The sequence below is a fragment of the Salmo trutta genome, chromosome 17 (assembly GCF_901001165.1).
Source record: "Salmo trutta chromosome 17, fSalTru1.1, whole genome shotgun sequence".
In the NCBI taxonomy this organism is placed as follows: domain Eukaryota; kingdom Metazoa; phylum Chordata; class Actinopteri; order Salmoniformes; family Salmonidae; genus Salmo; species Salmo trutta.
The window spans coordinates 35,525,912-35,541,886 of NC_042973.1; the positions used below are offsets into that span (position 1 = coordinate 35,525,912).

General features: G+C 40.4%; 1 protein-coding gene across 2 annotated transcripts in view; it reads right to left on the bottom strand.

Annotated features, from left to right (window-relative positions):
- Positions 1-11,951, bottom strand: part of ldlrad3 (low density lipoprotein receptor class A domain containing 3) — a 116,045-nt gene extending 104,094 nt beyond the window's left edge. The window contains exon 1 of one of the 2 annotated variants that reach the window (XM_029696657.1): positions 11,409-11,951. In XM_029696657.1, the coding sequence (XP_029552517.1) occupies positions 11,409-11,460 (52 nt within the window). In that variant the 5' untranslated portion in view covers positions 11,461-11,951. The remainder of the gene's footprint in view (positions 1-11,408) is intronic. The other variant, XM_029696656.1, reaches the window with a different exon arrangement.
- Between the last annotated feature and the right edge of the window lie 4,024 nt (positions 11,952-15,975).

The window sequence follows — 15,975 nt, forward strand, 5'->3', positions numbered from 1 at the left end:
AGTCATATGTTATGAATATACTTTATTCAAATATCTCACCAAGATTACAAACTTTGGCCCACTGAAGTTAGCAGTACGGGGTCTTTGAACTTCACAAACTATGTCAGAGAAGATTCTTAGCTATCGATGTATAAAACCATCCAACCAGTCAAAGGTTTAATCTTGGCTCCAGGGAAGTAGATATGATCGATAGACGACAATGATGAGACTGAGCCTTTCATGGAATAGCAAAGCACTTTGGATCGATCAGCAATCAATTTCTAATGAGTTCTCTGGACAACCTTTTTTTCAAACCTCTCTTCTTTTGTTTCCCCTCCGATCCATACATCTCCAGATAGACCAGCTCCATGAAACATGAAGCAGCATGATTAATAGATCACAGAGCAGAGCTCAGGTTGGATGGAAGGAGATGCTACATCTCAGGTAGAGATGGACAGAATCACATCAATCATTTATTTATCCCATCCAAATTAAATGAAAATAATACAGAAAGAATAACAAAGAATTGGTCTAATTAATCCCATTACATGTAATATTTTGTTCAGGAATTCAATGATTGCCGATAGAGGATTTGTCTGCACTTTTGAAAGCACAGCGTGGGAAATTCTCATATCTGCTGCAACTACTGAATTCTGTCTGTAATAGTCTCGCCCATGTCTGTAACAGGGATAGAGGTTCAAAACACAGCACTGGTATTGAGTTGAAAGTGTGGTGCTGTGCTGGGGAGGTCTGATAGGTGACTTCAGTCATGTGGCTTTGTTTAACAACTCTGGGGAATGGCACCAACTCTATCACACACAAGGCAGGCCTAATTCAAGGGACACAGTAGGATAATGATTGGGAGCATATCAGCTGAAGTGAAAACACACACACACATGATGTGCACATACTGCACAGACACACATACAGTCACAGATGTTTGTGCGTGGACACACACACACACAGGGCTAGCCACTAAACACACTTCCCTGACAACAGAACAACCCAGGAGCACAATATCAACCAAAGGTAAACTATATACAACGTGGTTCTGCTCCTCGACTCTGAGTCTCACCAGGTGAGAAATTATTACGGCATCTGATGGTGGTTATGAATGAAAACATCCAACCACCTGTGTCTTGAAGTGTGAAGTACTACTGAGACTGTAATGGAACACATTAATCTTGATTATGGAGATATCGGGTATGCTTACGTCTGTCTGTTTCCTCACATTGCCGTTATTTTTAGCACGCTGCTTCACAGTAAATACAATAACAAATCTGAGGACGGCAGGTATAGGAGATAGTCATTGAATAAATAATATCCTTGTTTGGACCCCAGGAAGAGTAGTTGCTGCCTTGGCAACAGGTAAAAGGGCTCCTAAAAAAGTCTGCTTCCTCAGTTTGTATGATGGCAATTTGCATATACTCCAGAATGTTATGAAGAGTGATCAGATGAATTGCAATTAATTGCAAAGTCCTTCTTTGCCATACAAATTAACTGAATCCCCAAAAAACATTTCCACTGCATTTCAGCTCTGCCACAAAAGGACCAGCTTATCATGTATCATGTCAGTGATTCTCTCGTTAACACAGGTGTGTGTGTTGACGAGGACAAGGCTGGAGATCACTCTGTCATACTGATAGAGTTCGAATAACAGACTGGAAGCTTCAAAAGGAGGGTGGTGCTTGGAATCATTGTTCTTCCTCTGTCAAACATGGTTACCTGCAAGGAAACACGTGCCGTCATCAGTGCTTTGCACAAAAAGGGCTTCACAGGCATGGATATTGCTGCCAGTAATATTGCACCTAAATCAACCATTTATCGGATCATCAAGAACTTCAAGGAGAGCGGTTCAATTGTTGTGAAGAAGGCTTCAGGGCGCCCAAGAAAGTCCAGCAAGCGCCAGGACCGTCTCCTAAAGTTGATTCAGCTGCGGGATCGGGGCACCACCAGTACAAAGCTTGCTCAGGAATGGCAGCAGGCAGGTGTGAGTGCATCTGCACGCACAGTGAGGCGAAGACTTTTGGAGGATGGCCTGGTGTCAAGAAGGGCAGCAAAGAAGCAACTTCTCTTCCGGAAAAACATCAGGGACAGACTGATATTCTGCAAAAGGTACAGGGATTGGACTGCTAAGTACTGGGGTAAAGTCATTTTCTCTGATGAATCCCCTTTCTGATTGTTTGGGGCATCCGTAAAAAAGCTTGTCCGGAGAAGACAAGGTGAGCGCTACCATCAGTCCTGTGTCATGCCAACAGTAAAGCATCCTGAGACCATTCATGTGTGGGGTTGCTTCTCAGCCAAGGGAGTGGGCTCACTCACAATTTTGCCTAAGAACACAATAAGGAATGGTACCAACACATCCTCAGAGAGCAACTTCTCCCAACCATCCAGGAACAGTTTGGTGACAATGCCTTTTGGTGACAATGCCTTTTCCAGCATGATGGAGCACCTTGCCATAAGGCAAAAGTGATAACTAAGTGGCTCAGGGAACAAAACTTCGATATTATGGGTCCATGGCCAGGAAACTCCCCAGACCTTAATCCCATTGAGAACTTGTGGTCAATCCTCAAGAGGCGGGTGGACAAACAAAAACCCACAAATTCTGACAAACTCCAAGCATTGATTATGCAAGAATGGGCTGCCATCAGTCAGGATATGGCACAGAAGTAAATTGACAGCATGCCAGGGCAGATTGCAGAGGTCTTGAAAAAGAAGGGTCAACACTGCAAATATTGACTCTTTGCATCAATTTCATGTAATTGTCAATAAAAGCCTTGGACACTTATGAAATACTTGTAATTATAATTCAGTATTCCATAGTAACATCTGACAAAAATATCTAAAGACACTGAAGCAGCAAACTTTGTGGAAATTAATATTGTGTAATTCTCAAAACTTTTGGCCACAACTGTACAGTGAGGTCCAAAAGTATTTGTACAGTGACACATTTTTTTTTTTGGCTCTATACTGAATTGGTACAATGACTATGAGGTTAAAGTGCAGACTGTCAGCTTTAATTTGAAAGTATTTTCATCCATATCGGGTGAAACATTTAGAACAGCGTTTCCCAAACTTGGTCCTCGGGATTCCACGGGGTGCATATTTGTTTTTGCCCTAACACTACACAGCTGATTCAAATTATAAAAACTTGATGATTAGTTGATTATGTGAATCAGCTGTGTAGTGCTGGGGCAAAAACCAAAATGTGCACCCCTTGGAGTCCCGAGGACTGAGTCTAGGAAACCCTGGTTTAGAAAGAACAGCACGTTTTATACATAGTAGCCACATTTTAAGGAACCAAAAGTATTCTGACAAATTCTTACGCAGTATGTGTATTAAAGTAGTCAAAGGTTAAGTATTTGGTCCCATATTCCTAGCAAGCAATGACTACATCAAGCTTGTGACTACAAACTTGTTGGATGCATTTGCAGTTGCTTTTGGTTGTGTTTCAGATTATTTTGTTCACAATATACAGTACCAAGTAAAAGTTTGGACACGCCTACTTTTTATTTATTTGTACTATTTTCTACATTGTAGAATAATAGTGAACACATCAAAACGATTAAATTACACATATGGAATCATGTAGTAACCAAAAAAGTGTTACACAAATCAAAATATATTTTATATTTGAGATTCTTCAAAGTAGCCACCCTTTGCCTTGATGACAGCTTTGCACACTCTCGGCATTCTCAAAAAAACTGCTTCATGAGGTAGTCACCTGGAATGCATTTGGTAGAGCATGGTGTTTGTAACGCCAGGGTTGTGGGTTCGATTCCCACGGGGGGCCAGCACAGAAAAAAAAAAAATTATGAAATTGTATGAAATGTATGCATTCACTACTGTAAGTCGCTCTGGATAAGAGCGTCTGCTAAATGACTAAAATGTCAAAAAAATGTCAAATGTAACAGGTGTGCCTTGTTAAAAGTTCATTTGTGGAATTTCTTTCCTTCTTAATGTGTTTGAGCCAATCAGTTGTGTTGTGACAAGGTAGTCGGAATGGCCGATTAATTAGGGCCGATTTCAAGTTTTCAATAACAATCGGTAATTGGTATTTTTGGCCACCGATTTGCCGATTTTTTTGTATTTTTTTTTTACACCTTTATTTAACTAGGCAAGTCAGATTAAGAACACATTCTTATTTTCAATGACGGCCTAGGAACGGGGGTTAACTGCCTTGTTCAGGGGGGATTCGTTTTTGCAACCTTCCGGTTACTAGTCCAATGCTCTAACCACCTGCCTTACATTGCACTCCATGAGGAGCCTGCATGGCAGGCTGACTACCTGTTATCCGAGGGCAGCAAGAAGCCAAGGTAAGTTGCTAGCTAGCATTAAACTTATCTTATAAAAAACTATCAATCATAACATAATCACTTGTTAACTACACATGGTTGATGATACTACTAGTTTATCTAACGTGTCCTGCTTTGCATATAATCGATGCGGTGCCTGTTAATTTCTCATCGAATCACAGCCTACTTCGACAAACGGGTGATGATTTAACAAGCGCATTTGCAAAAAAAGCACTGTCGTTGCACCAATGTACCTAACCATAAACATCAATGCCTTTCTTTAAAATCAATACGCAAGTATATATTTTTAAACCTGCATATTTAGTTAATATTGCCTGCTAACATGAATTTGTGTCACTTCTCTTGCGTTCAGTGCAAGCAGTCAGGGTATATACAGCAGTTTGGGCCGCCTGGCTCATTGTGAACTGTGTGAAGTCCATTTATTCCTAACAAAGGCCGTTATTAATTTGCCAGAATTGTACATAATTATGACATAACATTGAAGGTTGTGCAATGTAACAGGAATATTTAGACTTAAGGATGCCACCGGTTAGATAAAATACGGAACGGTTCCGTATTTCACTGAAATAATAAACGTTTCGTTTTCGAAATGATAGTTTCCGGATTTGACCATATTAATGACCAAAGGCTCGTATTTCTGTGTGTTATTATATTATAATTAAGATCTGATATTTGATAGAGCAGTCTGACTGAGCGATGGTAGGCAGCAGCAGGCTCGTAAGCATTAATTCAAACAGCACCTTCGTGCGTTTTGCCAGCAGCTCTTCGCAATTCTTCAAGCATTGCGCTGTTTATGACTCAACCCCTGAGATTAGGCTGGTGTAACCCATGTGAAATGGATAGCTAGTTAGCGGGTGCGCGCTAATAGCATTTCAAACGTCACTCGCTCTGAGACTTGGGAGTGGTTGTTCCCCTTGCTCTACATGGGTAACGCTGCTTCAAGGGTGGCTGTTGTTGATGTGTTCCTGGTTTGAGCCCAGGTAGGAGTGAGGAGAGGGACGGAAGCTATACTGTTACACTGGCAATACTAAAGTGCCTATAAGAACATCCAATAGTCAAAGGTATATGAAATATAAATCGTATAGAGAGAAATAGTCCTATAATAACTACAACCTAAAACTTCGTACCTGGGAATATTGAAGACTCATGTTAAAAGGAACCACCAGCTTTCATAGGTTCTCATGTTCTGAGCAAGGAACTTAAACGTTAGCTTTTTTACATGGCACATATTTTACTTTCTTCTCCAACACTTTGTTTTTGCATTATTTAAACCAAATTGAACATGTTTCATTATTTATTTCAGGCTGAATTGATTTAATTTATGTATTATATTAAGTTAAAATAAGTGTTCATTCAGTATTGTTGTAATTGTCATTATTACAAATAAATGTAAAAATTGTCCGATTAATCGGTACCGGCTTTTTTGGTCCTCCAATAATCAGTACCTGTATCGAAAAATCATAATCGGTCAACCTCTAATACAGAAGATTGGGCTATTAGGTAAAATACCAAGTCCATATTATGGCAAGAACAGCTCAAATAAGCAAAGGGAAATGACAGTCCGTCATTACTTTAAGACAAGAAGGTCAGTCAATCTGGAAAATGTCAAGAACTTTGAAGTTTCTTCAAATGCATTCGCAACAACCATCAAGCGCTATGATGAAACTGGCTCTCATGAGGACCACCACAGGAAAGGAAGACCCAGAGTTACCTCTGCTGCAGAGGATAAGTTCATTAGAGTTACCAGCCTCAGAAATTGCAGCCCAAATAAATGCTTCACAGAGTTCAAGTAACAGACACATCTCAACATCAACTGTTCAGAGGAGACTGCGTGAATCAGGCCTTCATGGTCGAATTGCTGCAAAGAAACTACTACTAGAGGACACCAATAAGAAGAAGAGACTTGCTTGGGCCAAGAAACATGAGCAATGGACATTAGACCGGTGGATATCTGTCCATTTGTCTGATGAGTCCAAATTTGAGATTTTTGGTTCCAACTGCCATGTCTTTGTGAGACGCAGAGTAGGTGAATGGATAATCTCCACATGTGTAGTTTCCACCGTGAAGCATGGAGGAGGTGGTGTGATGGTGCTTTGCTGGTGACACTGTCAGTGATTTATTTAAAATTCAAGGTACACTTAACCAGCATGGCTACCACAGCATTCTGCAGTGATACGCCATCCCATCTGGTTTGCGCTTGTGTGGGACTATCATTTGTTTTTCAACAGGACAATGACCCAACACACCTCTGTAAGGGCTATTTGACCATGAAGGAGAGTGATGGAGTGCTGCATCAGATGATCTGGCATCCACAATCCCCCCACCTCAAACCAATTAAGATGGTTTGAGATGAGTTGGACCGCAGAGTGAAGGAAAAACAGCCAACAAGTGCTCAGCATATGTGGAAACTCCTTCAAGACTGTTGGAAAGCTTCCAGGTGAAGCTGGTTGAGAGAATGCCCAGAGTGTGCAAAGCTGTCATCAAGGTGGCTACTTTGAAGAATCTCAAATATAAAATATAATTTGATTTGTTTAACACTTTTTTGGTTATTACATGATTCCATATGTGTTATTTCATAGTTTTGATGTCTTCACTATTATTCTACAATGTAGAAAATAGTAAAAATAAAGAAAAACCCTTGAATGAGTAGGTGTGTTCAAACTTTTGACTGGTACTGTAAATTAATGGTAAATAATGTATTGTGTCATTTTGGAGTCACTTTTATTGTAAATAAGAATGAAATATGTTTCTGAACACTTCTACGTTAATGTGGATGCTACCATGATTTTGGGGGGGTTATGATATTTATGCCTCTGTAACATTCTCACTCTTCATTATTCACAATTCATGAATGATTATTCGTAATCATGGTACCATGCACATTAACATAAAATTGTTAGGAAACATACTCTATTTTTATTGATACTAAGTGACTCCAAAATAACACAATATATTATTTCCCATTCATTTCTGTTGGGCACAAAATAATCAGAAACAACCAAAACAAACTGCAAATGCGTCCAACAAGTGTGTAGTCACAAGTTTGATGTAGTAGTCATTGTTTGCTAGGAATGTGGGATTAAATACAAAACTTTAGACTACTTTAATACACATAAGCGAATTTATCAAAATATTTCTGGTTCCCTAAAATGGGGGGACTATCTATAAAAGTGCTGCCTTTTCTAAATGGTTCATCCGATATGGATGAAAATACACAAAATAAAGTTGACAGTCAGCACTTATAGTCATTGCATCATTACAAATTCAAAGTGCTGAGTACAGAGCCAAAACAACATAACAAATGTCACTGTCCAAATACTTTACCTCACTATACATGCTATGCTAGCACTATCACTTCATTATGCATTCATTCTGACAGGTGAGACATGGTCAGGTGGAGCTTTGGTGATTCACATGGGTCTTCAATGAGAAGATGGTGGAATACCACTATTCTATAGTGCTAATGACTAATAAACGTTTTTTGGGCCATTCTCTCACTTTACCTCACTTCAGGGGCAAGCCTGGAAAAGAGCACAAAAATGACCACACACACACACACACACACACACACACACACACACACACACACACACACACACACACACACACACACACACACACACACACACACACACACACAGAAGTTATTCCAACTGTATTCCAGCCAGGTCTGTTGTGATTTATATGGTTCATTATAACGGTAATTCTTTACAACCCAACCCAACAGAACAGGGGGCCATTGAACACAGAGTCACGGGAGGAGGAAGACACATTAAATGGCCTCTGCAGAGCACAAACAGACAGACCTGGAGTCCATTTTGGAAAGTTATATTTACAATGTATGTGCAGGTTTAATTTGCTCGGTTTCACTTTGTTATTAATGATAGCCAGCTGTGTGTGTGTGTGTGTCAGTGAGAGATCAGGTCTGGGTGACCTTCATCAGTCAGACCAAAATGGGTCGGTCGCAGAGTGGAGGCCTGAAGTTTGACAGCCCTCTAAATCTAATAAAACATATAACTTTAACACATTTAATGCATGTGTCATATGTATGGATTTACCACTGTTTAAGATATTACCAACTAAAGTAATATAGGCCTTCATACTGTACTGCAACACTGAGACTGAGACTGTGTTTTATACCAGATTTCACAAGTGCCGAACAAATGTGAAATGAGAGTTACCGAGAAAGACATCAAGACAAAAGTGTGTCAGCTAAAAAACCTTCCCCCACTCCAAAATGTAAAATGAGTAGCAGAATAGCAGATGGCTGGTAATTAGTTGTCAGAATTAAATAGACATCCCTTTTAGAGCACAAACATGCAGCGAAAACAATATGTATTTAAAAAGCATGTGTCTCACAAACTGACAGGTAGTAGGCTACACAGCTAAATGATTTGGGTCTGGGACCCATGAGCACCAACATGTGAAGTCCATATTGGGTGTCAAATGAAAGCTAAGTCTCTTTTAAATTTTTTTTATTAAGGCATAAATAAAAAAATAAAAAAATAAAAAAAATTAGGAATAAGCAAAGGCTTTCATTTCTGGTCAGAGAGATGGAAAAGGGGTCTTAGAAAACATCTACCAGAAAAGTCTTAAAAGGTATGAGAAACGGATGAAAATATAATAATGTTGAAGTAAAGACCCCTGCCAACTAATATCAACACTTATATTTAGTTTCGGATACATTATTTGCCTACTGTAAAGTTTTAAAACATGACCTTATGCTTGTAATTCTGTTACGAAAAACCTACATATTTTTAAGATATTTATTTCTAATTTCTCTCCCTCATGAGGGAGAATAATGAACATTCACATACGTAACAAGGAAAGTTAGATGTACCAATTAGTTCGTGTTTTTACCGATATCAAGTTTGTTTATGAATTATTAAGTGATTAAAACTCGTAATTACTGAAATCACAAAACACAGTTGGGTCACGTGCTACAGTCCTCCTTTCCACTGGCATACTGTTATGTTCAGCTCATAACTGTTTTCTTTCTGTCATCTGGTGGTCAAAGCAAGACTATAAAAACAATCTGAACAACCTCTCCCTCCTCTCCCTCGCCAGTTAGTCACGGCCATAACCGACCCCTACCACCTTTCCATTTACTGTAACAAGGACATCCATGGACGGTCCAAATATGAACCAATCATAAATGTCTGTTTCACAAGTTTGGACAGCACAGTACAGTACAGTAGAGCACAGTAGAGAACAGTAAAGGGCCCAGTTTCCCAAAAGCATCTTAAGACTAAGTTTATCGTTAGAACCTGTACAGTATTGTACAGAAAGGTACAGTACAGTAGAGTTCATTAAAGTACAGTAGAGTACACTGGAGTAGAGAACCACATGTGCTTTAATGCACTGTACTCTACTGTACATATGTACTTTACTGTACTGAACTCTGCTGTGCCATACTGTGCTGTACCGTGATGTCCAAACTTGTGAAACATAGGCGTCTATGATTGGTTCAGATTTTGTCTGGTCCGGACCAACCAAATGTGGTCGTTTGGGGGCTGAACTCATTCAAATAATAGCCAGTGTGTAGAATAATACCCAAATATGCAAAACATATATTGTATATTTCTACATTTGTGTACCTGTTCAGGATGCATCACCATGAAGAGAATGATATTCACACCTATAATTATGTATTTCTGTATAGTACAAATCAGGGACCAATGATGTAATTCCGTTAGCAGTTTTCAATCCACTTCACCTACTATAGTTCAATAACCAAAATAAAAAATGTGAAACTCAACGTGTCATGTCATAGCTATCTTCTTGCAGACATCCTTGAATCTTAATTTTTGGAAAACGTTGTGGCATTAGAAACCAAGGGCGATTTTACCGTAATATCGTTACCAAACTTTGCATCTGCACAGTTCTTCCAGTAAATGTGTTTTGTGACATTTTCTGTGTAAATTGTTCAAAGTAGTACTTGTTCATAGAGTTGTATGGTTTGTTAAACTTTAAAAATCAATGTTTTTTTAGCATACATTTTAAAGTGACAAATCTGTTCTCGTTGCGGACACGTCAACTCACTACTCTGACGCTACTCTGACGTTGCCTTTAAATCTGAAACATGTTGAGCTTGAATAACAAAAAGGCATCATCTTTTGAACTCCCATATAGTGGCTCAATGTGTTTTGCACAGCAAATCAACTCTCACCTGTCAATCTTTATTCAAACCATGTAGGAAGGAAGTTGAACGGTCTATGCAACTTGGTCAACAGTCATCATACTAGAGCCTACACTGGACTGTATTGAATGAAAAACGATCTACTATGTAACTGTAAACACAATATTGTTACTACAGTTTTTCTGTGTAGGTTAGTTGCTCTCAATATAGGGCTCTGGTTACATGTACTTACAATAATTATATAGGCATACATGGTAGGCCACAAATTCATGTAGCCATACTGAAAGCATTTAAAATCCTATCCTGGTAATGTAATTCTGTAATATTACTGCCTGCGGCACAGTCTGATAGAAGTGTAAATAGAGGCAGGCTAGGCTTCTCTCCATGCCCCCACTCGGCCCCTCAGCTGCCATGGCGGGGCAGGGGCACAGATTGACTTGTCAACGTTGCCCTGTCAACAACCTCAGATCATAACTACCCTGCTTCCTCTGACTCCTCTCACACTTCACATAGCATCCTTACTCACAAACATACAGTATAAGGCAACCTAGCCCTACACACGGCTGCCAAACGTTTAACGGCATAAACTGACATGCAATGCGATGTCCTGGGAAACATAGCCTACACACCACAAGAAAAGAACAGGAATTTGAGAATAGCCCGCTGCTTTCGGGTTGGCAAAAGTAAAACAACGGGACGTAGCGGAACTAAAGACTTCGCAGCCTGTTGGTTGCACATACTTTGCCCCAACTCCGCTTGAAGTTAGCGCTGGTTACATTGCAACAGTGTAACGTTTTGACAACGATATTGTGCACACAAAAGTGGCAAATAGGATATATCGTTTTTGTTACGTCTGTTGCGAAAGCACGCTTGTTCTTTCCCTTCCAGAGCAGCCACAGCGGTACTGTTAGAAGCGCCGAACAGATGAAAAAGCTTGAATACGAAAAGCTACGTATTTAAAAAAAAAAACTTACCAACCGAGCTTGAGCCCGTCCCCGAACTAAGCAAGATGTACCAGATCCACATCTTATGGTCTTTTTTCGGCCTGCCCTTTTTGCACCCCGCCGCGGGCCAACAATCGGGGCAATAGAACACTTATCCGGTTTGCTCCTATCTCCACTTTTCGCGTTGTTTATTCCTTTTTTCTATTCGGGACAAAGTTAGAAAATGGCTTGCGTGAAGAGCCGGATTCTCACAGGAACAGAGTTTTCGGAATCAGGGCTGGGGAGGAAGAGGCTGGCGGTGGTAGGGGCTTGAGGGGTGGTGGCAGGGGATTTGGAGTGAGTGGGGATCACAGGGTGGGGATCGGGTTAGCGCCGTGTGAGAGGCGGAGACTTGTGGCTGCTACAGAAGACTAAAGGTCGGTTGGGAGTAGGACCATGTATGTGCCTCGAAGGCAGGCACTCACATGAGCTCTTGATCACAGAACATGTGATATAGCCAGGCATCTATTAATCCAAAAAGCTTGAAAATAGTGACATTGAGCCATTAGTTATTCGTCCTTTATACATACTTTGTTTGTGAGATTAAATCTCTGTAGACTTTAGACTTCTGGTTTGTGAGATTAAATCTCTGTAGACTTTAGACTTTGGAGACCTGGGAAAAACTATGTGGAAGGGGCACTGAGCAGTTTAAATAGGCTACAGCTCCTTGTTTGCTCTCAATCAAAAAAAACTACAGAAGTTAAAACATCAGTTTCTAAATAGATATGTATACAAGTGTATATGTTTTTCCCCTATGTGAACTTCTATTTCAATAAGGGTAAACTATTCAGTCAATGTATCAAGATATGCATTGCATTAGCATCTCTCTCTCTCACACACACACATACAACCAAGCATGCACACATGCCCCCACATACCCAAGCATGCACACACACAGTCTGTCTGTCACAGTGTCAGTGTTATGAATAGTGTGTCAACTCTGAAAACAGAGGGAGCAGATAGAAGAGGAGTGATGAGCTTTCACCAGAGCAGACCTATCCTCTTTATCGTTCAATGCAGCTGTGTGAAGTCAAAGACAGACCCAAACAGACCCAGCCAGCTTTTGATAACACCCTAACCTGCAGGCATATGATCTGGAAAAGCCCCCACTATCAAACAACCTCCAGCCCTGAAAGAATTCATCAGCACATTGCTTATCAAGGCAGCTGGGCCTGGAGAAGGCAAGCAAACAGGCAGCACAGGGGGTCAGATAAATGCATGAGGCCAGTGTCATCAATCTCAGTTTGATCTACAATACCAGTCAAAAGTTTGGACACACCTGCTCATTCAAGGTTTTTTCTTTATTTGTACTATTTTCTACATTGTATAATAATAGTGAAGACATCAAAACTAGGAAATAACAAATATGGAATCATGTAGTAACCAAAAAAGTGTTAAACAAATCAAAATATATTTTATATTTGAGATTCTTCAAAGTAGCCACCCTTCGCCTTGATGACAGCTTTGCACAGTCTTGGCAGTCTCTCAACCAGCTTCACCTGGAATGCTTTTCCAACAGACTTGTGAGGAGTTCCCACATATGCTGAGCACTTGTTGACTGCTTTTCCTTCACTCATCCAAAACCATCTCAATTGAGTTGAGGTCGGGTGATTATGGAGGCCAGGTCATCTGATGCAGCACTCCATCACTCTCCTTCTTGGTCAAATAGCCCTTAAACAGCTTGGAGGTGTGTTGGGTTTTTGTCCGGTTGAAAAACAAATGATAGTCCCACTAAGCGCAAACCAGATGGGATGGTGTATTACTGCAGAATGCTGTGGTAGCCATGCTGGTTAAGTGTGCTTTTAATTCTAAATAAATCACCAGACAGTGACACCATCACACCACCTCCGCCATGCTTCACGGTGGAAACCACACATGCGTATATCATCCGTTCACCTACTCTGTGTCTCACAAAGACACAGCAGTTGGAACCAAAAATCTCTAATTTGTACTCATCAAACCAAAGGACAGATTTCCACCGGTCTAATGTCCATTGCTTGTGTTTCTTGGACCAAGCAGCTCTCTTCTTATTATTGGTGTCCTTTACAGTTTATTTTGAGATGTGTCTGTTACTTGAACTCTGTGAAGCATTTATTTGGGCTGCCATTTCTGAGGCTGGTAACTCTAATGAACTTATCCTTTACAGCAGAGGTAACTCTGGGTCTTCCTTTCCTGTGGCGGTCCTCATGAGAGCCAGTTTCATCATAGCGCTTGATGGTTTTTGCAACTGCACTTGAAGAAACTTTCAAAGTTATTGAAATGTTCTGCATTGACTGACCTTCATGTCTTAAAGAAATGATGGACTGTCATTTCTCTTTGCTTATTTGAGCTGTTCTTGCCATAATATGGACTTGGTATTTTACCAAATAAGGCTATCTTCTGTATACCACCCCTACCTTGTCACAACACAACTGATTGGCTCAAAAACATTAAGAAGGAAAGAAATTCCACAAATTCACTTTTAACAAGACACACCTGTTAATTGAAATGGATTCCAGGTGACTACCTCATGAAGCTGAGAGAATGCCAAGAGTGTGCAAAGCTGTCATCAAGGCAAAGGGTGGGTACTTTGAAGAATCTCAAATATATTTTAATTTGTTTAACTCTTTTTTTGGTTACTACATGATTCCATATGTGTTATTTCATAGTTTTGATGTCTTCACTATTATTCTACAATGTAGAAAATAGTAAAAACAAGGAAAAACCCTTGAATGAGTAGGTGTGTCCAAACTTTTGACCGGTACTGTATATCGGTTGTTATTGCCATATTTAAATGCCATTAGGATGCACCACTTTCTTTTTCACTCATGTACTAAATTGTTTTCATACTACACTGAAATCAATCAAATAATGTATTATGAGGAGCAGAGACTGAGAGACGAAACACAAATGTTCCAGTCACTTAATAGCAAATGGATTCATAATCGAGAGAAGCCCTTGAGTTGCTGATGATAATACACCATAACAATACCAATACTGAATTGCTAAACAAAAATATCTATAATGAATGAGGAGCACAGAGCAGAGTAAACAGTTTGAGGCCTGTGGTCCCTCCTTGGTCCCTGCAGTGGGAACGTCAGAACAAGGAAATGTTCCCCTCACCATTGATTGACACGCAGAGCTCTCAGTAATGTCCCATCAATTAGCTGAAGCTATCTATAAACAGCAGGCCTGCAGGACCTAATTAGCCTGTTGGTGAGTGACAAATGTATTTAATGTAACCACTGGCAACCACCAACCTCATTAGCGAACATTAAACTCTAATATGAAGGTTGTTATTGCCTTAATCACAGGAGAAACCCAATTAGACGGCAGGTTGGGGAAATGATTCTGGGTCAGAGATGTACGATGTGATTGTGGAGGCAGGGAAGGAAGGAGGGGACAGAGCAGTGCAACCTGAGATGACTTAGCCTGTGGGGGCATTGATAAAGGGAGGGAGGGGAAATGGTGGAAAGAGGGAGAGAAAGAGGTAATGTAGGGAGAGGCTAGAGGGTTAGAGGGAGAGAGTGGATATTTAGAGGGAGAGAAAGAGAGAGTGGTAGGGAGTGTAGGGAGAGAGGAGATTTTTTAATTACATCTTTTATTTCACCTTTATTTAACCAGGTAAGCCAGTTGAGAACAACTTCTCATTTACAACTGCGACCTGGCCAAGATAAAGCATAGCAGTGCGACAAAAACAACAACACAGTGTTACACATAAACAAACGTACAGTCAATAACACAAAATAAAATAAAAATAGGAAGATCTATGTACAGTGTGTGCAAATGTAGAAGAGTAGGGAGGTAGGCAATAAATAGGTCATAGAGGTGAAAATAATTACAATTTAGCATTAATACTGGAGTGAGTGATATATGTGCAGTTGATGATGTGCAAGATACTGGGGTGCAAAAGAGCAAGAGGGTAAGTAATAATATGGGGATTAGGTAGTCGGGTGTGCTATTTATTGTGTACAGGTAGAGTGATCGGTAAGCTGCTCTGACAGCTGATGCTTAAAGTTAGAGAGGGAGATATAAGACTCCAGCTTCAGAGATTTTTGCAATTTGTTCCAGTCATTGGCAGCAGAGAACTGGAAGGATAGGCGGCCTAAGGAAGTGTTGGCTTTGGGGATGAACAGTGCAATATACCTGCTGGAGTAGGTGCTACGGGTGGGTGTTGCTATGGTGACCAGTGAGCTGAGATAAGGCGGGACTTTACCTAGCAAAGACTTATAGATGACCTGGAGCCAGTGGGTTTGGCGATGGATATGTAGTGTGGTCCAGCCAATGAGAGCATACAGGTCGCAGTGGTGGGTAGTTTATGGGGTGTTGGTGATAAAACGGATGGCACTGTGATAGACTACATCCAGTTTGCTGAGTAGGGTGTTGGGGGCTATTTTGTAAAGTACATCGCCAAAGTCAAGGATCGGTAGGATAGTCAGTTTTACGAGGGTATGTTTGGCGGCATGAGTGAAGGAGGCTTTGTTGCGAAATAGGAAGCCTAGATTCTAGATTTAATTTTGGATTGGAGATTCTTAATGTGAGTCTGTAAGGAGAGTTTACAGTCTAACCAGACACCTCG